The 22,987-nt window shown below is 34.3% G+C and overlaps 1 protein-coding gene across 1 annotated transcript in view; it reads right to left on the minus strand.

The window, feature by feature from the left end:
- Positions 1–3,057: 3,057 nt before the first annotated feature.
- LOC123543111 (fibropellin-1-like) overlaps positions 3,058–22,987 on the minus strand; it is a 46,903-nt gene continuing 26,973 nt past the window's right edge. Inside the window, exons 12-14 of the mRNA XM_053531255.1 lie at positions 11,589–11,685; positions 6,374–6,535; positions 3,058–3,714 (exon numbers count right to left, since the gene is read on the minus strand). Of these exons, the coding sequence (XP_053387230.1) occupies positions 3,452–3,714; positions 6,374–6,535; positions 11,589–11,685 (522 nt within the window). The 3' untranslated portion in view covers positions 3,058–3,451. The remainder of the gene's footprint in view (positions 3,715–6,373; positions 6,536–11,588; positions 11,686–22,987) is intronic.

Here is a 22,987-nt window from a genome sequence, read left to right on the forward strand (position 1 = left end):
ATTATTTCTTAAAGTCAAATTTTTCAATATTTGTTTCATAAAATGGTAACTTTTGCTCTAAATAGAATTATGTACCTTGTTATACACATATAAAAGCTATTTTGCTTTAAAGAACATTGTTTCCAACCCCCCCCCCCCCCCCCCCCGTGCATCAAAACCATATTTGGCCAGCATATGTAGATATTAATTATACACATTTTCTGTGACTATTGTGTTGATGCAAGGGGTGGAACAGTACTTTTAAACAAACAATATAACTACAGGGTGTTCCCAAATGTATAATAACCAATTCTTTTTATATTCATTTTTAATAACTTGATAGTCACATATTTTTACATCTGTTTGTAACTCAAATACTATACAAATGTTTGAAAGGGCACATATAGGCATGTTATACATGCATAATAGTGAGAGAAGCAAATACTGTGAATTCATTATTAATCGTTGGGTTAAATTTTCATTGGCTTATCCTGGTTGTTTGTTGCACTAGATTGGAAAATGTGTGCGGTAATGTATGTCCTCCTTGCGGCGCGCACGCCACTAGCGATGAGGATTTAATTTGTTTTCCATTTTGTTTTTATTATTTTTTGTATGTCTTTCATATATCTTTCATTTCTTTATTTCTTCATCTTCTTCCGTGTATTTATATTTATTTCTTTTAGACACATACTACATGTGACACGCATTCATTACTTCATGTTCTTCCTTCTGTGAAAACTGAATTGAAGATTGTTCTTTGCGGCGGACTAGGCGTAAACAACACAACAAAAAAGAGACAATATGTGCACAGCAGTTAATCTGATCCTGACTATAGTCTATCCAACAGAAATTACGCTTGGCATTGATATGCCTGTGATGCTTAGGTCAAGAACAATAGCTTTTTGGCAGGTCATATCAGTGACGGTTTCACATTCAGTGTGATGCCACAAAAGTGGTGTGTCAAGTTGTTTTCCATGCAGATGGCATATACAAATACGGCTAGACGTAAAAACGAACTAAACGGTCCAGCCGTGTTTCCGGTGGAATTTTTATGCAGCGACCTGCTTTTACTTTAGCCCTACAAATGACACATTTCTAATATGTTTTGCACACAACTTCAGCCCTGAATAGACAACATTATCTATAGATGGGTTGTTGTCAGACTTATCCCGATTTAACTGTTTCCGATCCAGCAAGCCTCAGGAAGAACTGTCTTTTCGGATACATTTTTATCACATGTTTAAGCAAAATAAGCCTTACCATGAGAAAACCAACATAGTGGCTTTGCGACCAGCATGTTGATATAGAAAGTTTGATTGGAAACTACAATCTGTGCACTTTACCATGGTATCGAGAAATAAAATTCTTCGTTTAAAATATTAGATACAAATGTTTAGAAATGCGCCCTGATTTTGGATATTAAACTATTGACATACACAAATGGCAACGTACAGTTGATACAGTACTGGAATCCTAAAATAATCTTCTCCAAAAATGTAATGTCTATAAAAAAAAGTCTTATTACATACTTGTCTTTTAGTTTACTAAGTATGCCATATTAATAGGTTTTTACACTAATTTAATCATTATCTAAATCATAAGTCTAGAATCTAATGTTAGTAATTATTATGTATTCATGAGACAATATCTATGAAAGTAACATTAACTTTTCAGTATTTGTTTCGTAAATAAAGATGTGATATGAAAACGCCAATGCGTATAAATGATATTTGTTTTCAGGATACGGTAAGAAGTAATTAACTGGTATTACTACCAATGAATAATAGGCGTAAGTAAGTAGGTAAGTAAGTAAGTAACGACTGTATTTCTACAGGCTACACATATCCAACAGTGCAAGCGTGATATATATTTTTAAAAATGAAAATAAAAACAAATAATATTAAAAGGAATATGTAGTGTATGTAAACAATAACCGTTAATTTCTTATATACTTTATACCATTCCAATACAAGGTTTGTACATTATCTAAATATTGAAAGACAAAAGAATAATTATACGAGGGGCGTTCAATAAATAATGCTACTCCGTATGTAGTTCTGTAACTGGTGGTTATTTTTAAATGCGGTTTTCGGCACATTATTAAGCAATGTATTGGAAACAAAAAGCCATAAAAATGATATAAATCGGTAGATTCAAAGTAAAAATATAATCATTTGAGTGAGGTGTGCTCAGATATACTGGACATTTTATGTCCAAAATATTGAGATTGTAATATGCAATTCCTTGAATCTACTATTCAAAAACTAGAACTGTATTTCAATTTTCAGTCTAAGCAACTAAATCAAACCATCATCTATACATATACATTTGAAAATTAAAATTTAAAAAAAAAATTATAACAGTATTAGATGGAGTGTGTATTGCTTTACTCGGAAATAATGATGAGTACAATAAGCCTCTGCAATTTTGTCAGGCGTGATGTTCAACTTTTTTTTTTTGTATTTTAAGTTGATACTAATTTCTTAATTCTCGATTGCGAAACAAGTACTTACAACTTTGATAAATCGCTCTGGAGACTCATTCCAGGGCCCAGTTGTTCGAAACTTTAACCGGCTGTTAAACTAACGGCCTGTTAAATTTTGATTAAAAATATAAGGCATGATGGGAACCACTAGCAGGATGTTTTAATTTTACTACAAAGACAAATCTTAAATTATAATGTGTTTCACTAAGTCTTCTAAGATGTCGAAATGTAACTCTTAAAGTTAACCGACCGTTACCTTAATCGCCTGTTAAAGTTTCGAACAACTGGGCCGAGATGAATCAACCTCGAGGTGGGATATTTTAGCTGTGCTGTAAAATAAAAAAAAAACGCAATAAGTAGTTAAAAACAAACTGAAACTATTCGCAAATTGCTGTAGAAAACGATAGAATTTTGTGTTTTTTCAAGTTATTCTATTTTTCTGAGACCCTGGTTACCCAGGTCAAACTTTTTTTTTTTTTTGCTATGGTCCAGTATACATGAGTACACCTCACTCAAATGTTTATATTTTTACTTTGAATCTACCGATTTTTATCATTTTTATGGCCTTTTGTTGGTGTAAACATATTTATTTTTCCAATATGTACATTTAGATAATTAGTCAGATACTTAAATTTTGGATTGGACCGGAAGCCAGGAGGTTTATTGAAGTCCTCTCTATCTTTCCAATAAATTGCTCAATAATGTGCCGAAAACCGCATTTAAAAAATAACAACCGGTTTCGGATCAACATACTGAGTAAAATTATTTACTGAACGTCGCTAGTAAGCCAATGTACATGTTATCTAGAGGTTTCATGCACTCGGAATCAAGACTTATTAGTACAAAAACATTCTTTCCCAATCTGAAATATACTTAGAACGCGTGGTTTCACTTGCGTCGAATGTATGTCGTAAATAATCAAGTGTTAATGTCCTAAAGGCTTCGGAAATGATAACTGCTTCTGAGTAAAATTTCAAAATGTGGATTTCAAACTCGCCGGAACATCATTTTAACGGCTTTTAGAGATAAATGACCTTGAAAATCATAGTAGACCATTCCGCGCCATGTGTCGCCTGATCGATCTGTTCCTGGTGTTACATAGTCTCCATTCAGATTGGCGTAGACGCAATAGGTGTACCACCACCCACCATGGCGCAATACAGCGCAACTTCCAGAAGGAAATGAATCACGGTCAACGTCGTAGGTTGAAAACTGTTCCCGATTATTATACGACAACCCAAAGCCATCACCTGTTGTTACAAAGGGAAGAAAGAACGGGTGATAAAATTAATCATAGCTAAACACTTTTGAAATGTTGATTAGGTCACTAGAATGTGATAGTGTAAATTGCATTTGGTTGTTGTTGGTGGTAGTTGTGGTGGTGGTGTTCAGAAAGCCACATTTAAAATTCAGATGTATCATTTTTACTTTGTAATGATCTATATTTTCATGTGCTACCTTCTACAGATAAAGATGTTATAAATATTATTATTATTATTATTATTATTATTATTATCTTATATCATGATTATTATTATTAATATTATTATAAAGATGTAAATATTTCGAGAATCCTATGTTACTTATTATATCAGAGTCACTACAGATAAAACTATAGCAGAAAACGTCGTAGTCAAGTTACAAAAACGAACCCAATAGTTTATTGAAATTCGATGGAAATTTTACTGTTTAAGATAGATTTGAATATGAATGGTGTATCATTTTGAAGGTCTCAAAAGCTTTTAATAAGGGTGATTTTAAATTAATTAGGTGTCATAAACGTGGTCTCTGGGACTTTTGATTGAAACTCCTGGAAGAGTTTCGAATTTGCTGTGTTTCACTGCTAATTAAAACACCGTGTCTAACGTATACGTCGCATTTACGGCGGGTGCGCTACATACACGGTATATTATACGTTCCATAACCGGCATTTCCTGTTGATTTTGTCAACATCCTGCATGGTGAGGTAAGAAAAGCTACTATATTCAGTTGCTATAAAGATAACGCCCTTTTTATATGGCGTAAATCTGTAGACGCGCCGTTTCATGGGGCGTACACCGCTAATTTTGGCATAAATCTCCTCTAAAACATGAATTTACGCCATGATATATATCTTTATTTGTAACTTGTTATACTATTCTCGCGTTTAACAGGTGAAAAGTCAACAGAATGATTTTGAGAGACAGAAAAGGAACCTGAAAATGAGCGTCCGAGTTTGAAACCGACTTCACACGTCAGTTTACTCGAATGTTTGAAGAAACTAGCTAATAACTGGCCAAAACCATATTACCATGGGGAGCGTGAATGATCTGCAGCTCGTACTTTATATATCGCTTCTTTAAACACGTTGAACTTCAATGAAAATAAGTAGTTTTTCTTACCTCACCATACAGAATGTTGACAAAATCAACAGGAAATGCCGGTAATGGAACGTATAATATACCGTGTATGTAGCGTATCCGCCGTAAATGCGACATATACGTTAGACACGGTAAGAAAAAACGTACACACGTTAGGACTGATATTTTGATAGATAACATACATTATTTCATACATTTTGGGCGGACGGATAGCTCAGTGGTTTGCACACTGGCCTTCCAATCTTGAGGTCGGGAGTTCGATCCCCGGCAGCTACTCGGGAATTTTCAGAAACGCTTTTCAGTGTTTCCCACCCAGCTAGAGGTGTACAGGTCAAGAACCCAAGCAATCCTTGCGTGTATCAGTGCTATACACTGGGCACGTTAAAGAACCAGGCTGTCTATTTGCAACGAGCTAGGCTAAGTTAGCCGGGCAAGCCTATATCTGATATCTGATTTCCGATCTCTCTGTCGTGAGGGCTTTGTCTCACTCTGTCCCTCTGGTCAGATCGCTCTGTGTTTGTACTGTACTAGTAGACGATGAATTATGCGCCCTGTGTGGCTGCATTTGAACTATGTAAAGCGCCTTTTAACGTGATATTGATCATGAAAAGGGCGCTATATAAATCTGGTATATTAATTTATTAATTATTCCACGCCTATATATTTTAACCAATCGGAAGCTTTTCTTTCTATCACGTGACAATAAAACAGAAACCAGTATTGTACTGTGTGTCACATTTTCTTAAATATATAAAGTAACATCCGAAGTCTACAGTCCACAAACTCCGTATCTTTTTCATATTGGACTCCAGTCCAAAATATCCATATCTTTTTCATATTGGACAGGACAACTCTTCCGATTCCTTATCGATTCCTTATAGGGAGATTTGGAATTACTTCCCCTGTATATAGCGACAGCAGTAATATTTGAAATAAAATGCGATAACTTTCTTATTTTGGAACGAAACATGTTAGTGTAAACACTCAATTTCTTAGTCACAGCGTTTACTATCCAATTATCATGGTTTCGGTTCGAAATTTCACGAAAAGTTGTTTTCGAAATTTTTTGCACCATTGGTAGATCAAAATGTATGTTTTATCAGAGAAGAACGTATTTTAAAGTAATGTGTGTTGTTTGCGAGTTAAAATGTATGATGTTTTGTTTTCTACATCTATCTTTTATATTATGGTGTGAAATAAAGAGGTAATTTAACAGTGTTGAGTACAATACTGAATTCAATTGGACTTGTACACAGCAGTAATAACCCATATTTGAACTCGGCATTTGCCTCGTCCAGATATGGATTACTACTGCTGTATGCTCGTCCAATAGAATTCAGTATTGTACTCAACACTGTTAAATGACCTCATATAATTATGTGCTATGATAAAATGTTCCGTGTGATGGTATGCATTTGGTGCAGCATAATGTATATAAATTGTATATTTTTCTTTTAGTGTAAGATCGAAGAATCCTTTACTCACTGAAACGAGATGCAAAAGAAATTCACGACTGGTGTAACCAAAATGTCAAACTGAAATTAATTACCTGCGGTACCCTTTCCAGGATCAATGTGGAGAGTATAGTTTGAACCCTCGTCAAGGTAAAAGTTCTGGAATGTTTCGAAAGCAGTTGTGCCATCAGCCGCCGTTAGATCCAGTCTTAATTCAGTTTTACCTTGAGATGTCATTTCCTGGACATTTTTAAGACCTGCATGATAAAGAAAATACCCTCATATTGTAAAATGAGTTCTGTACATAACTGTTAATACAAGCATTGTGTCTCTGTAAAAATTGGGTCAACGACGAAAAACCGTCACAGGATAATAGTTGTTGGGTCACTGTTGGCCCAACAATGATCAATAAGCATTTTATATACAGCTGCTGGGCAAACGTTGAACCAACTGTAAATTTCGGTCAGAGATATTTGCATTGGCCCAATATTGATTTTCAGTGAAAGTTTTACACAGAGAAAACATAGTTGGCCCAACGTTGGCCCATCAGAAGTGATAATATAATAATTATATATTTTACAATTCATTGTTTTATTACAAACCCCTAGAGGTAATCACGTTGTGTATGTGAAACATTTAATTAAATACTTTTCTGCGCCAATTCGTAATCATAGTTTGGACAAATTAAACTTGATACTTATCTGCAGCCGTAATGATATTTTTCACTTGTTCAAATCTACTACCTGAAGAGTCTAATTTGTGGAAAAAAATATTGAGAAGAAGAAAAAACGATAACAAATATTTAATAAATACATATTCTATCATATTTTTTTTACGATAAACCTGTCGAATATTCCAGAACATGAACTCGAGTTATGTAAGAAATCCTTGAATTAGGGTTAATTTTACTCTCTAGGCGAGCTTTCTCGCTGCATAGACATGTTAAGTAAAGGGTGAAAATAATAATAAGTAAAAGAAACTATTGTACATGTAATAGATCTAGATTTAACAAAAGTCCTGTCCACTAGCTATAAAATGTAATTAGATTTTTTTTTAAATATTTTTGCTAAAGATGTGGAATCTTATAACGAATTTCTTTTTACAGCCTTTATGCATGTAGTATCCATGTAACTTGAACATATGTTGAATACTTTTATTTAAAACTTGTGGATGGCACTAGAGTTGAGTATTTAATTCTGTAAATAAAGTAACTCATATTCTCGTTAATTGTAACACGTTTTTCTCGATTAAAGGCAAAAATAAATTTCATACATTTTACGCAAGTTTATCTCCGGGGTTTATTTGCATTTGTATAGTTATTGTTAGGCCAACGGTGTACCAACCGTTGGACCAACGTTGCGCCGCTTAGCTCAGTAGGTAAGAGCATTGGTCTACGGATCACGGGGTCGTGAGTTCGATCCTCGGGCGGGGCGTATGTTCTCCGTGATTATTTGATAAACGACATTGTGTCTAAAATCATTACTAGTAGCCCTCCACCTCTGATTCATGTGGAGAAGTTGGCAGTTACTTGCGGAGAACAGTTTTGTACTGGTACAGAATCCAGGAACACTGGTTAGGATAACTGCCCGCCGTAACATGACTGAAATACTGTTGAAAAACGGCGTTAAACCCAAAAAAAAAAACACGTTGCGCCAATTAGCAAATTGGGCCAACGGAGGGTCTGCTATCTGGGTTAATTGTCGGCAACAGGTTCTTTCATTGCTTATAGGTCATCAGAGACATTTTCAAACAATAGTCAAAAGATATTATTGCGTGGAATATCCTGTTATAATGAGACTGATAAAATGATATTAATTTATGAAGTTTCTATGTTGCCTACTGACTGTGTCAAAGTCAAAATAACTTACTGAACAAGTTCAGCAAAAGAAAACGTTGCACTCTGTAGGCTAGCAAAATATGAATATTATAAAATCAACGAATACAGTATAATTTGATATCAAGTATATGTTGCTCACTTAGAAAATGTGTTACTAACAGTTTGATCAAAAAACAACAAAACAAGAGGAATTCTTCAAGATCGTCATTAAGGTACTCAGGTATTCAATCCGTAATGACAACTGACACATTTGTATTCTCCGTAAATGTATGTGATTTTGTCATTATCCAGAAAGCCGAATACGCGTTGAATTCTGTTAACGTGCGGATAATGCCGAAGTTTAACGAGATTATGCAATCACAAAGAAGTACGAGTCTACTACTTTAAAACGAGTGAAGGCCTGCGTTCAAAATGATCATGTATAATTGAGGAGAATTTGCAAGTCAGCAAAATGATTAAAAATTACAAGAGGGTCATGATGACCCTGGATCGCTCACCAGAGAAATATGAGCTACATGTTTCAAATGTCAAACTGATGATTTTTAGAAATTTTTTGGAAGATTTTCCGATGTACAATCAAATAACCCCTGGGGCGGGGTAAATTTTACCCTGGAGGTCATGATTTGAACACATTTTGTAGAAGTCTACTGGGCAATGTTACATATCAAATATCTAAGATCTAAGACTTCTGGTTTATTTTTAGCAAATTTATTAAGTTTTCCCTATGTACAATCAAGTAACCCCTGAGGCTGGGTCAATTTGACCCAGGGGGTCATGATTTGAACAAAGAATGTAGAGGTCTACTAGGCAATGCTACATGTCAAATATCTAAGCTCTAGGGCTTCTGGTTTATTTTTAGAAAATTTTTGAAGATTTTCCTATGTAAAATCAAGTGACCCCTGGGGCGGGGTCAATTTGACCTTGGGCGTCATGATTTGAACAAATTTTGTAGAGGTTCACTAGGCAATGCTACATGTCAAATATCTAAGCTCTAGGCCTTCTGGTTTATTTTTAGAAATTTTTTGCAGATTTTCCTATGTAAAATCAAGTGGCCCCTGGGGTGGGGTCAATTTGACCTCTGGCGTCATGATTTGAATAAATTTTGTAGAGGTCTACTAAGCAATGCTACGTGTCAAATATCTAAGCTCTAGGCCTTCTGGTTTATTTTTAGAAAATTTTTGAAGATTTTTCTATGTACAATCAAGTAACCCCATGGGGTGGGGTCAATTTGACCCTGAGGATCATGATTTGAATAAATTTTGTAGAGGTCCACTAGGCAATGCTACATGTCAAATATCTAAGCTCTAGGCCTTCTGGTTTATTTTTAGAAAAAAACTGAAGATTTTCCTATGTAAAATCAAGTGACCCCTGAGGTGGGGTCAATTTGACCCCGGGGGTCATGATTTTAACAAATTTTATAGAAGTCCATTAGGCAATACTACATGTCAAATATCTAAGCTCTAGGCCTTCTGGTTTTTTGGGGTTTTTTTAATTTGAAGACTTTCCTATAGAAATCTATGCAAAATCAAGTGACCCCTGAGGCGGGGCCAATTTTGACCCCGGGGTCATGATTTGAACAACTTTAGTCGAGGTCCACTAGGTAATGCTACATGTCAAATATCTAAGCTCTAGGGCTTCTGGTTTTTTAGAAGAAGATTTTTTAAGATTTTCCTATGTAAAATCAAGTGACCCCTGGGGCGGGGCCAATTTTGACCCCGGGGTCATGATTTGAACAACATTGATAGAGGTCCACTAGGCAATGCTTCACACCAAATATTGAAGCTCTAGGACTTCTGGTTTTTGAGAAGAAGATTTTTATTTTTTTTCCTTTCGGTTGCCATCGCAACCAGAGTTCTGCATGGAATTCAATTCTTTGAACAATATTTAAAGCAGATCATCCAAGGAAATCCCTGTGAAGTTTCATCAAAATTGGCCTGTTGGTTTAGGAGGAGATGTTGTTTAAAGGAAAGTGTGGACGGACGACGGACGTACAACGGACGGACGGACGGACGCCGGACGGTAAGCGATCACAATACCTCACCCTGAGCACTTTGTGCTCAGGTGAGCTAAAATAAACGAAAATCGCATATATGAATAAAACAGTGTTAAATGAGTATCGTTTAGGCAGTGGACGCGTGATGACACTCCGTAAGATAGGCTTTACGATATTTTTCGTTCGTAAATATAGCTCAACGTACACATAATTTCCGTAAAAACCAAAGATTTCCGAAAAAAAAAGCATATGGAGATTTTCGGTTTGACATTATGAATAAACATGTACTGCTTATTTATATATTTTCGGAAGTTTTGCCGAAAGATTCTTAGAATAAAGTAATGGCTTATTTAGGGTATGCATGCGCCCACCATTTAAATGGAAGGGAATCAGAAAGCGCTATGTACTCCTGGCCGTAAATGTGTATGTTTTCATGTGTGTGTTCGTGCGTTCTTGTCCGGTCTAGAACTTTGTCATGTTTATTTGGATTTCAAAATAGCTTGGTAGAAATGATAAAATTAACAAGAAAATGTGTCATGTACAAGATCTTAGTTTAAAGGTATAGGTCATTATTAGAGGTCACGGATCTAAAATAATTTGTTAGTTATAGATGTAAATAAAGACATACACGCAACATACAGGTATGCGCTCCGGTGTAATAAAATGTAAAAGAAATCTGGAAACTTTATAGAACTATCTTACGGTTTTTTAACATCAATGTCGTGACGCAACGACATAGTGACACAATGATCATATCTACCAATGTATCGCTCACACAAACCTCTGACTGAAAGGTCAAGGTCACACTTTGACGTATTATTTCTGGTTCAGTAGAAACTTTCTCTACGCATGAATGTATTCTTAAATAAACTGATACAAGCATCTGATGTATCTGATTAATATGTCGCATACAAGACACAGACCCTTACTTGAATGGTCATGGTCACATTTCGAGACCTCAGATTCTTTTTTAGACTATAACTAGTGTATACATAGATGGATATATTCAAACGATTTGGCAAAATCTTTAACATAACATTGTAATGTTTTGCGTTTGCTCGAAGTTCACTGTCACTGACTCTGTAAGGTCAAAGACTTTACGTCATTTTTTTCTTTTTCTTGTCCGGACTTTAACATTTGTACGCACGAATTGGTTGGTCCTGTCTAGAACTTCTCTATACACATGATAGATATTCAAATAACTTGGCATAAACATTCAGTTTAGCAAGACGACATGTTCCTTACAAGTCATAAAAGCCTTGCTAAAAGGTAAAAGTCACCTAAACCGGGTTTAATCTTAATATTTTGTTGTCAAAGTGCCATTACTCACAGAAAATAAACAAGTTTATATTACCAAACATATGAGGGGCATCCGACATTTCAGTTTATTTTTGACCTATTTCACTACGTTCTCACAAAAGTTTTATATAGAGTATACAAATTTGTACACATGGAGATCGCTTAAAGTGATAAAGCTTACCTAGCCAAAACTCTGTTTCCCACTTTCCGAACCCTGTCTCATATTCCGTAAAATTTCTGTAGAAATCAATACTTCCATTAAAGCGATATTGGAAAACCTGTAAATTGAACGAAAATCATAGTTGTAAGTTTCCGATTTTTCTCAATAGCACATTTCACACCATTTAAGCAAATTTCTTAAATAACTGCTTGCATGTACACCTTTATACAAATTGAACGATCATTTGCGGGTTAAAATTAGTTTAAATTATAACCCCCATCAGATAAAATCTCTTTCCTTTTGGTTGTTTTAGATAAATTTCTTTCCAGCATTTAAGCAATAATGTTTAATTGTCCCTGCAATTTTTTTCTTCACAATTCCTGACCGGTCCATTACTCCGTCATCTATGGAGGGATTTTAAAATTTGGCACAAATGTTACCCATAATGAGACAAAGAATTAAGCGCAAGACCCAGCTCAAAGGTCAATTTCACACGTTTAGAGGTTATCATTGTCTGGTCCAAATCGTAACTCTGCCATTCATGAAGGAATTTTGAAATTGTCTGGCACATATGTTTCCCATGATGAGACGATGTGCCATTCACAAGGCTCAGACTCCTAGCTACAAGATCAAGGTCACACTTAGAGGTCAAACTTAACACTGTCTGTTTTGTGCCCTGACCATTTTCCCATAATTAGGCAATATGTCGTGCACAAGCTAAGAAGTCACTGCCACACTAGGAGGTCACAGGTTACGAGCATCAAATTCATGCCCGGTCCGCAACTTTACCATTCATCAAGGGATCTCAAAATCACCTGGCACAAATGTACCCAGGAATGGGACGACGTGTCGCGTACAAGACCTCGCCCCTGTCTTTAAAGATCATGTGATATTTAGAGGCCAAAGAAAATAGGTCATTATTTGGTCCGGTCAATAGCTTTACTTTACAGCGACGGACATTTAAGTAACTTGGCATAAGAAATAACTATAACAAATTTATTTGCCACATGTACGACCAAGAGCAAGGTCACATTTGAAGATAGAAATATTTGATAATTTTTGGTCTGTTCTGTCACTTTTTATGCTTGAAATTACTTTGTTTTCAAAATGTATGATATGATCTTTTTCATCAGTTTTAAGATAATTTAAAAATTGATAAACTTCTACCTCAGTTGCCACTGATACGCTATACATTGCCTGCATACATGTATTAAAAAGAGACGACACAAATAAAACAGCACTACAGTTTGAACCACTAGAACAAGTTCTTGTCAAACGTCATATTTTTATCCGATTAGAAAATGAACATTTTGACTCTCTATTGTTAAAATCATCTATGAAAAGCAAGTATGAAGGTGACCATCAAAAACGTACACAGCTGAATAGTGACAAAGGTAGACCGACTGGTTATGACCGGTATAGAAGATCTGGTAGAAGATAACTCTTCAGTAGATGTGACCGTTAGTGTAGGTTATAAGCCGAATGATTGTGCACTTTGTAGAAGAGTTTTTGTTTTGTATAATTCTTGCGTAATATATCATAATATTACAATTCTGATGTAGAACCCATAGCTGCATGAAGTATTTGTCAAAATATAGGCCGATTTTTCCAGTGGAGGTTTTCATTGTACTCGGCATAACTTTTTTTATTTTTGTTTAATTCTAAAAATGTTTTGTACAAATATTTGTCTTTTAAATGACGATGCGATACATGTATTTGTTTGATGTTTGTTGCAAAATTACTGAGGCGTGTCGAGTTTTATTGATTTAAGCAACTCTGCATGTAAAACATGTACACATTGACCTATTTTGTAAACATGCATGTAAAGAACAAGGTTCAAGCCGTGCCAACTAGAATTGATACAAAAGTAGATAAAATGTCAATGTAGACATACGTATACTTTTCGTAAACTTTTTAATTGATAATTTGATAGCAATTTTCTCATACAATGTTCTGAAGCAAATGGCAAAAACCACTGGACCGTGACAAATTGTATTCATTGCTAATATGCACGTATTCATTTGTCAATATTGAAAATCACTCTTTAAAAACATGCAGATGATAGTCAATAAGACGTTCATTTGGAATATTGCAAAGCATTAAACAAAGAAACTATTCACTACTCAAAAGAATAAGGAACGAATATAGTAACTCGCCAATTATGCCTCTGTGGTCACACGAAAAGTAGTCCATATCAGTATGTAGTGATATTTGCACGCCTAGTAATTTTCTTGCCAGATATAAGCTGTATTGAAACCATGTTGAAAAGACAATAATGTATTGAAATAAAATTGTTAAACCTTTGACATTTCTTCCGGGTACGAAGGAAGTACGAAGGTAGTAATTCGCTAGATATGCCTCTGGAGAGACGTTATTTGCCATTCGCAGCGTTTGCTTAAGAATGTAACTTGCATGCTTTTCCAACCTATTTCTAGAATTTTTCTTTGAAAAAAAATGTTCCAAAAAATTTTCCACCAAGCTGGAAAGTTCTTTTAAAATTGATAAGTAACTTTTAGCAACCGGATGTCGTTCTCTCTTCACTGCAAAGAAAACCCTTTCTCGCCAACAGCTGCGCCTTGTTATCTTCCAGTGAAAGTTTTAAAATTCATCATACGTATGAAAGCTTTTACGTTACTCTGCTAAATAAGAAATTAAATGTATCCTTCTATCGCGTTCTATGTATCTTCATCAGTTTGGTTTTGTCACGTTTGCGCGCATGTCAAAACAACACACAAAACTTTCAAAATCTTGTTCTGGTGTGTTGGCGACACAAAGAAACGTGTTCCATAAACCGCGCTCAACAACACGAAACATTCTAAATTAGCCACCAGGGATAAACTAACGAGAGCCTTTACACCTGACGACATGCTGAAATTATGCTGAAGATACGTATACCCCAATTTTACATTTTACCCAAACTACATAAATGTAAAGATAATACTTTGCCATTAGGATATCCAGGTAGGCCAATAGTATCTGCATGCAATTCCTCTACTGATAACATATCTAAATATCTAGACTATGTATTACAACCACATATGCAATCATTGCCTTCGCATGTCAAAGATACTACAGATTTCCTTTCAAAACTTAAGAACTGCAGTTCATCATCCAACAGTTATTTGGTGACATTGGATGTAACCTCTCTATATACAAACATTCCACATGATGAGGGTATTGAAGCCTGCAGATTTTTCTTAAATAGGGACAAGAGTCTGTCTGATACTAGTTTGTCCGTAGAAAGTATATGTAAACTTATTGAACTTACACTTAAGAATAACCATTTTCAGTTCAATGGTGATAATTACATTCAAACAATGGGGACGGCCATGGGCAGACCGTTCGCCCCTACCTATGCATCATTGTTCATGGGTAAGTTAGAGCAAGACTTTTTACAAAGCCAGCAGCTGAAACCTACATTGTGGCTTCGATTTCTTGATGATGTTTTCATGATCTGGGATCATTCACTGGACGAATTGAATAACTTTCTTAAAGCCCTTAATGAATTACATAGCTCTATCAAATTCACGTATGAAATTTCAAAGAAACATGTGTCATTCCTGGATGTCGATCTTACGAAAGATACCAATAATAACATATGCACCAATGTACATGTTAAAAATACTAACATCCATCAGTACCTTCTCTACTCCTCTAATCATACAAAGACTTGTAAAGACAGTATTCCCTACAGTCAGGCTAAGCGATATCGTCGTATTATATCTGACGATAATCAATTTGCTAAATCTCTGGACACTCTACGTGAATTTTTCATACATAAATACTGGGATTTATTTAAACTATCGCAAAATGTCTCAGTCCAACAGTTGCATTCCTCTAGACCCGTGTTAGCATACAAACGTGGTAAAAATCTTAAAGACTTTCTTGTAAAATCTAGATATTCTGCAATGCCCCCTACCCTAACCAGCGCCCGATCCAGCAAATGCAACCGACCTAGATGTACACATTGTAGCAAGATAGTAGAAACTGATGAATTCGTTAGTTCTTCTAATTCTTCTATGTATAAACTTAGGTTTAATACAGACTGCACATCATCAAATGTCATTTATGTCATAACTTGTAAAAAATGCAACATGTGGGTCAAACACGACAACAGGTTTCTAAACGTATGAACAGTCATAAATTTGACATTAACAATTTCAGCGATCCTGCATATGCTAGTAGCGTGGCTGCGCATTTCAACAGTACTCATCACAATTTAGATGATTTCAGCTTTTTACCAATTGATATTGTCGATAATGATTTAGATAGGTTATTACGTGAAACGTCCTGAATACACCGATTAAATACAGTGCACCCATTTGGCATGAACACCAGCGTATTGTTTACTGTGTGAATACAGTTACTAAGTAACATTTAATTGGGTTTTATATACTAACTTTTTCATAAAATCCCTACAGCTTATATATTATCACTGTATAGTATTGTTTTTAGGATATTTTCTAACTTTAAAAATAATATTAATAACTTATATTAAAGTTAAGAATATATCTGCTCTATTTTCCAGCATTTTGATACTTTATTGCCGTTTTATTACCTCCCCTTATTACTGTTTCGGTCCCCTTTTCCGCCGTTTGACTGCACTTTGTCTTTAAGTCGTATTTTAATGAAGGTTTTCAAATTATTTTTTTATTGTTCCTGTAATTATATACATCTATGTGTGGTTAGCTTTTAAATTAATGTTATTTTACTATATTTCTATCGATAATTCTCGCTTATGCTTCACATGTATACTTCAAAATTTGTCATGTAGATATGTTGGGTTTTATTTTTTCTCTGCTTCATATTGAATAAATATGTTTTCGATAAATACCCGCCGTATCATTATGATCCGTATCTATATGTACATTAATAGAAATATATTCTATACAGACCTGGGGTCAATTACTTTAAAATGTAATTAATTAAATTACAAATACATTGCGAAATGTCCAATTAAATTACAATTACCATTACATGAAATTTAGCAATGTAATTAATTAAATTACAATTACATTCTAAATTGTAATTAATTACATTCAATTACAATACCAAATGGGGTGCTTCTTACATGAACACTGTAGCAAAGTTCTTTACTTTGTACTACATATACATGATCATTCACCTGTAAATTTTAAACTGATTTCAGTTATTTCAAAATTGAATTTAAGCTCAAAGTAAAATGTGTGTTTGCAGGAGAACATCACTCAGTCTTTGATATTATTGCAAAAGGAGCTAAAAGTTAGCCCTAAATTAATAGTTAATACATTGTCAAGGAGAATTCAGTTAGAAGATGCATGTAAAGTCAGGTATTTCTCTGAGGTCTGAATTTCTCTGAAGTTTATGTAATCATGGTTCTGCAATATGTTTCAAATTTAACTGGTATAGTTCAGTATTTAATCATTTACATTTTAAACATATATTTAAAGTTTTTATCCTTCACACTACATGTTATCCGAAGGACCACATTGAATATAAGTTGTAAAACATTCATGAGCCATCCTAGAATAACTATGTCACTAAAACTGTAGAATACTCATAATGTCTACAATAATAATTATATCTTTTATCTTGTACGACAGTGGTGTCAAATGCTATGTAGTTTGTATCATTTTATACAACGAATTTTATCACAGATAAAAAAATGATTAAACTAAATGCTAAGCATTTTAATTTTTGCTCCGATGAAAATGTAAATAATAATGATGCATATAACAGTATCAAATCATAATTTGATCATTTTCTTCAAAACGTAGTGACAAACACCATCAAAGATTACCAGCTGGTTCTAATAAAACACTTATTACAGAACAAAGGAGCTATGTCCAAGGGAGTTACACCTATTATAATATTCTATTGTTATTTTTCACAGCTATGAAATGCAAATTAGCATGTTAAAGTGAAGTGTCACTGGTAATAAACATATATATACTATTTGTTCAAGAAACTGGATTAGCATGTGCCATGTCTTCTTCTTCTTTATAATCTTCAGTAATGGAGAACCGCTATATGCGTGCGCCTTATTTTAAATCCAGTTGAATAGAATATACGTTTCACAGCTCTTGACACTATTAATTCCACCACCATAGAACGGAAACAGGAATTTCTGATCACTATTTACTCTGTAGAATCTTAAATAAAAATCCTGATAGGAACATAAGCTTATGTACAGGTGCAGAAGGGAAGATAGTCCTTGACCCTTTTAATAACATTTACTGCAGTATTTTATAACATTTATTTTTAACATTAAGTTTCAGTAAGTTCATTCTTGCTGAATTCAGAGGAAAGTAATTGGAAAGTAATTGAAATGTAATTGTCAATTAAACCCTAAAACTGCTCTGTAATTAATTAAATTACAATTACATGTAATTGATAAATGACCCAATTACAAATTACATTCAATTACATAGGAACTGTAATTTAATTGCAATTAATTACAATTATATTTTTAATTACCCCAGGTCTGATTCTATATTTGCGCTTTTTGTCACGTTGAGGTTCGCATCCAAACGGACGTGACGTCGTTTGTATTGTACGTTGTTATTTCTGACGAAGACATAAAGGTCGAAACTAGTAAAGAATGTGTTGTCTTGGTATTTTTAAATCCTTTTGCTGAAATTATTACGCATACAAGAATTAAAACATCACGTAAAATATTTGAGGACGAGTTTCAGATTTAATCATCGACGAAATGAAATTTGTTTTAACGGGCTGAATGCGAAAAGACGAAGATTTAAACAAAAATATATACATCAGTTGGTATATTCATGCCTTTCGCATGTATTAATCATGTTTCTTTTATAAGTGACGATAAAATGTGAAGAACATGAAAATGTGAACAAATAAAAGGGCCATAACGCCTCGCTAATCACCTGACAACTCATTTTCCAGATTCTGGTTGACATCCGTTTTCAAATTGTTTTTACATTTAGCTCAATATATGCATGTATGGAGACAAAATGTGGAGTCCTGCTTTGAGGCGGACAGAAGAAATATGTCTCATTGTCAAATGAGACATATACAAATGGCGTTAAAACAATATGAAATGAAATCCGATTAAAAGTAAGGTAATACCATGAAAACTGTACAAAGGATACCGCATTCTTTATATAAAAACAATTATAACTGGTTAAATACTTGTGAAAAGGAATAAAAATGTCAAAATGCAATTCTTCTTAGATGACATTGACCTTTATTTTGTTTGCTAGAAACACTAACAATATGTTCATCCACTAAGTTTATAGAATATTGAAATAGCTAACATAGAATTAATTTGATATGAAAGTATCTTACGCGTCATTTTTTCAAAATCGGTGACATGACCTTTGACGTCGAAACAACAAAATGGGATTTCGATGGCTCTAAGCATCTGTAAAGTCATATTTCAAACGTTACAACGCAATTAGATTGTACGTGTGTAGATCGATAGAGAAATTTTTGACATCTTCTTCTATAACAAGACATTTTAGACTTTGCGTTTTCGGATATTACAAGATTATTTTTTGCCGTTGACTCCTGATTAACTTCAATTTAAAGCATCAAGTATATAAAATTGTTTTATTTAATGACTAAACCTGATCAAAATATTTTTCTTCAAACGATAAGCTTACATTAAGGGAAATTCTAATATGTTTGTCTCTGTTAAAACACTCTTACGCTAGTATGACGTCACGTTAACGTGCGATGACGTCAAAGTTTTTGTTGCGACCAAGAAAGAGCGCTGCTATATTTTATCTACTGTTTAGATTAAGGGCATATTAGAATCGAAATAATTTATAGCACAAGCGTGTTTTAACACTATTTATGCACTCGGGTGGTAATACGTCGTCCAAATAATTTCACTCGGGCTGCGCCCTCGTGAAATTATTACGCCCGACGTATAACCACCCATCGTGCATAAATAGTGTTAAAGCACACTTTTGCTATAAATTATTTCTTAAATCGTAAAGCCTTTGTAATGATGACAAGCTTATGGCTAATATTTATGTTTATATGATTCACTAGCCTTTACATCTGACCTTGATCTGAAGGTTTAAACCTGTTCTTGCAAAGCTGTTAGATATTTCTGTACTCGTCAAATGAAATGATAATTATGTAAATTTAAACACATCTGAAATCGCATTGCGGAAGGCAATAATCTGATAAATTTGTTAGGACATTGACAAGTATACAGACGGACAGACAGACGGTCTGAAATATTGAATATGGAAATCAATAATTATGGGTCATTTACCAGTCATTTACCAGTCATTTACCAGTCATAAAATGTGATCTTAAACCAAAGCATTATCTAGTTATTTGGGAAAAATGTTCTGCTGCTCCGGGTCAATGTGACCTTGACGTTTGATCTACTGACCTCAAAGTAAATATGGGTCACTTTGCTGGTCCTATTCGATCTTCGTATCAAGTTTCGTGATACTAGGTAAATGTGTTCTCAAATTATAACCCAGAAACGGTTCAACTGTTCAGGGCCACTGTGACCTTGATCTTTGACCTACTGATCTCAAAATCTACAGGAGTCATTTGCTGGTCATGATTAATCCCCTCTTTAAGTTTCTCGATCCTAAGCTCAAGCTTTCTCAAGTTATCACCCGGAAACGGTTGAACTGTTCTGATTCATTGTGACCTTGACATTCGATCTACTGATTTCAAATTCAACCGAAGGCATCTACTGGTCATGATCAACTATCATATCATGTTTCGTGATCCTAGGCCTAAGTGTTCTCAAGTTATTGTCCGGAAGCCGCTGAAATGTTCCAGGTCACAGTGACTTTGTAGGTCATTTATCATAAAATCAATAGAATTTATTTGCTAGTCATGATCAACCATCATGTCAACTTTCAAGATCCTAGGCCTAAGCGTTCTCAAGTTATAGTCCAGAATTTGCTTAAGGATGTACGAGCGTTTTATTTCAGGATATCCGCCATTTTGAAAAATGTTTCTTCGAATATTGCTTTCTAACAAAAGTTTTGCCAAAAATTAATGCTAAATAATTAAAATATGGCTAATAATGTACCATTTAACCAAATATATTATGCTTTTTGCGAAAACAAATTTTTCACCCTTATTTTTGGCTGGCATTTGCCTAAAATTGACGTTAGATTTACAATGGGGTAGGGGTAGGTAATTTCAAATATCTATTAAAGTAGATCAGGTTTGGTTTTGATATTTTTCTGACTGATACATATAATGTTAAGCTATAAATAAAATAAAAGTTTTCAAGATAACACGTTATATTATCTAGAAAATATAAATTAAAACAAAAATAACAAAAAGTATCAAAATTCACCACTTTTTAACAGTTTTTTCTTAATAAATCTCTTAGATGCGCGGTGACCCCAACTTTTTTTCTTTCCATTTTGAAGCATTTTTGTGTGTCATTAATGCTGCAAAATATTTTAAAAATCTTAACGTCAGAATTTTTTTTTGTAGATCTAAATATGTTTTTTCCATTGAAAATTAAGTAGGTGGGGTATTTATGTCAACATGTAAAAATTACAGAGATTTGTTAATGACATTTATGCTTATATAATACTGACATCACCATATATTCATATTAATCTGTAAGACCTGAAATCCCTATAAGATTAAGTAGGATATTATAAGTTTTATAAAGTACAACATTTTTTCAATTTTACAAAATTTCAGAAATGCGTAAACAGTGGGTGAAGAAAATACCCTTTAAAATTAAAACAAGTTCGGTGACCTATGTTTTTTCTGCTCTTGTTTGTCTTAGAAACTAATGTTCTTCAAGCTCACAGGGTATGAAAAAATTCTTAACGTTAGAAAAAATTCGCTCGTACATCCTTAATTGTTCTAAGCCACTGTGACCTTAGCCTTTGATCTACTAACCTCAAAATCGATAGAGGTTATATGCTGGCCATGTTCAACCTTCCTATTAAGTTTCGTGATCCAAGACCTTACAGTTTGGAAGTTATCATGCAGACACCGTTTCACTGTTCCGGATCACTGTGACCTTGACCTTTGACCTTTGATTTTAAAGTCAACAAGGGTCATCTGCTCGTTATGACTAACCGCCTTGTTATGTTTTTTATGATCCTTGACCCAAGCGTTCTTGAGTACTTATCCGGAAACCGATTGGTCTACATACCGACCGACCGAAAGACAGACCGACCGACATCTACAAAACAATATACCCCTCCTTCCTGGAAATAGGAAATACAAATAGAGTTTCACTACCCATGAGCATATCCTTTCCTACCAATAACATCGTTTTCGAAAAGATAGCTGAACCAAACTATTCAAAAACCAAACGTAAAATGTACCATTAAAAATTGTGTCCAATTTTTCTATAATTTGACAAATTTAATGGTCGTAACACTCATATATTACACTGTTTTCTTTTCTGAGTACCCAGAATGACTAATAATTTCCTCTGATATACATTTCGCATAAAATGGTTCGACATTTGTATTACATAAATAAGTATATGGTGGGTTTTGTATACCAATGCCTTTTATAAATGATTTCAAGGGACAAAACTCTAACCCTTATAATTTACCATAAAAAGGTTGGTTCTACATCTAAAATGTTTTGTGATAGGTAGTAGCTATGTATCAGAAAAAGTTCCAAACTCTTCTAAAAAGTGCACAGTTTGAGCGTATTTAAAGTGTTATAGCCTACACTACTATCAGGATCGGTCTATAGATGATGATGTTACTAGAAGGAAAACGTCAGAAGATGTGAAACATGGTGGCTCACTACAAAAAAAGGTTGAGAAAACCTGTTGTAAATCAGTCCAAATGTAGAGCGTCGAAAACAGAAGATATGTTGGTACAAATCTGTCGTCAAGGATACTAAACGAGGTTCAGCTTTCGCTCCTTTCACAAGGATTATCATTTGTAACAACCAGACGATTGAAGGAATAGTTTTATGACAAAGAGGACACTAGTCTTATAGTTTAAATCTCGATGAAGAGCCATGGTGTGAGCAGAAAAAAGTGACTTTTCACCAGAACTTGGAAGAGATAAATATTTAGATGCTTACATAGAAAAGGTAAAAAATGTGATGATCAATGGCATCCATAGTCAATGCACATCAAACTTATCCAAGTCAGAAAGAAAAGCGACAAAAACACTCCTGAATGACAACAATATAGGTATAAGACCGGCAGACAAGGATTCAGGTATCGCAATCGTGAAAGCAGAAGATTATATAAAAAATCTAGAAAAGGAAGTAAAGGACAATGTTTCTAATATGGAAACTGATGAGGGAGCACAATATAGAGCGGTAAAAAGTTAAGAAGATAGCCAACAAAAAGTGTAGAGACGGTCTGATTTCCAAGAAGTTAAAATATTATATAATACAGAAACATCCAGGTACTTGCAAACTGAAAGGAAATTCAAAAATTTAAAAGAGTGAGAATCCACACAGAAAGATTGTAACTGGAATTTAATATG

Source organism: Mercenaria mercenaria, chromosome 19 (assembly GCF_021730395.1).
Source record: "Mercenaria mercenaria strain notata chromosome 19, MADL_Memer_1, whole genome shotgun sequence".
NCBI lineage: Eukaryota > Metazoa > Mollusca > Bivalvia > Venerida > Veneridae > Mercenaria > Mercenaria mercenaria.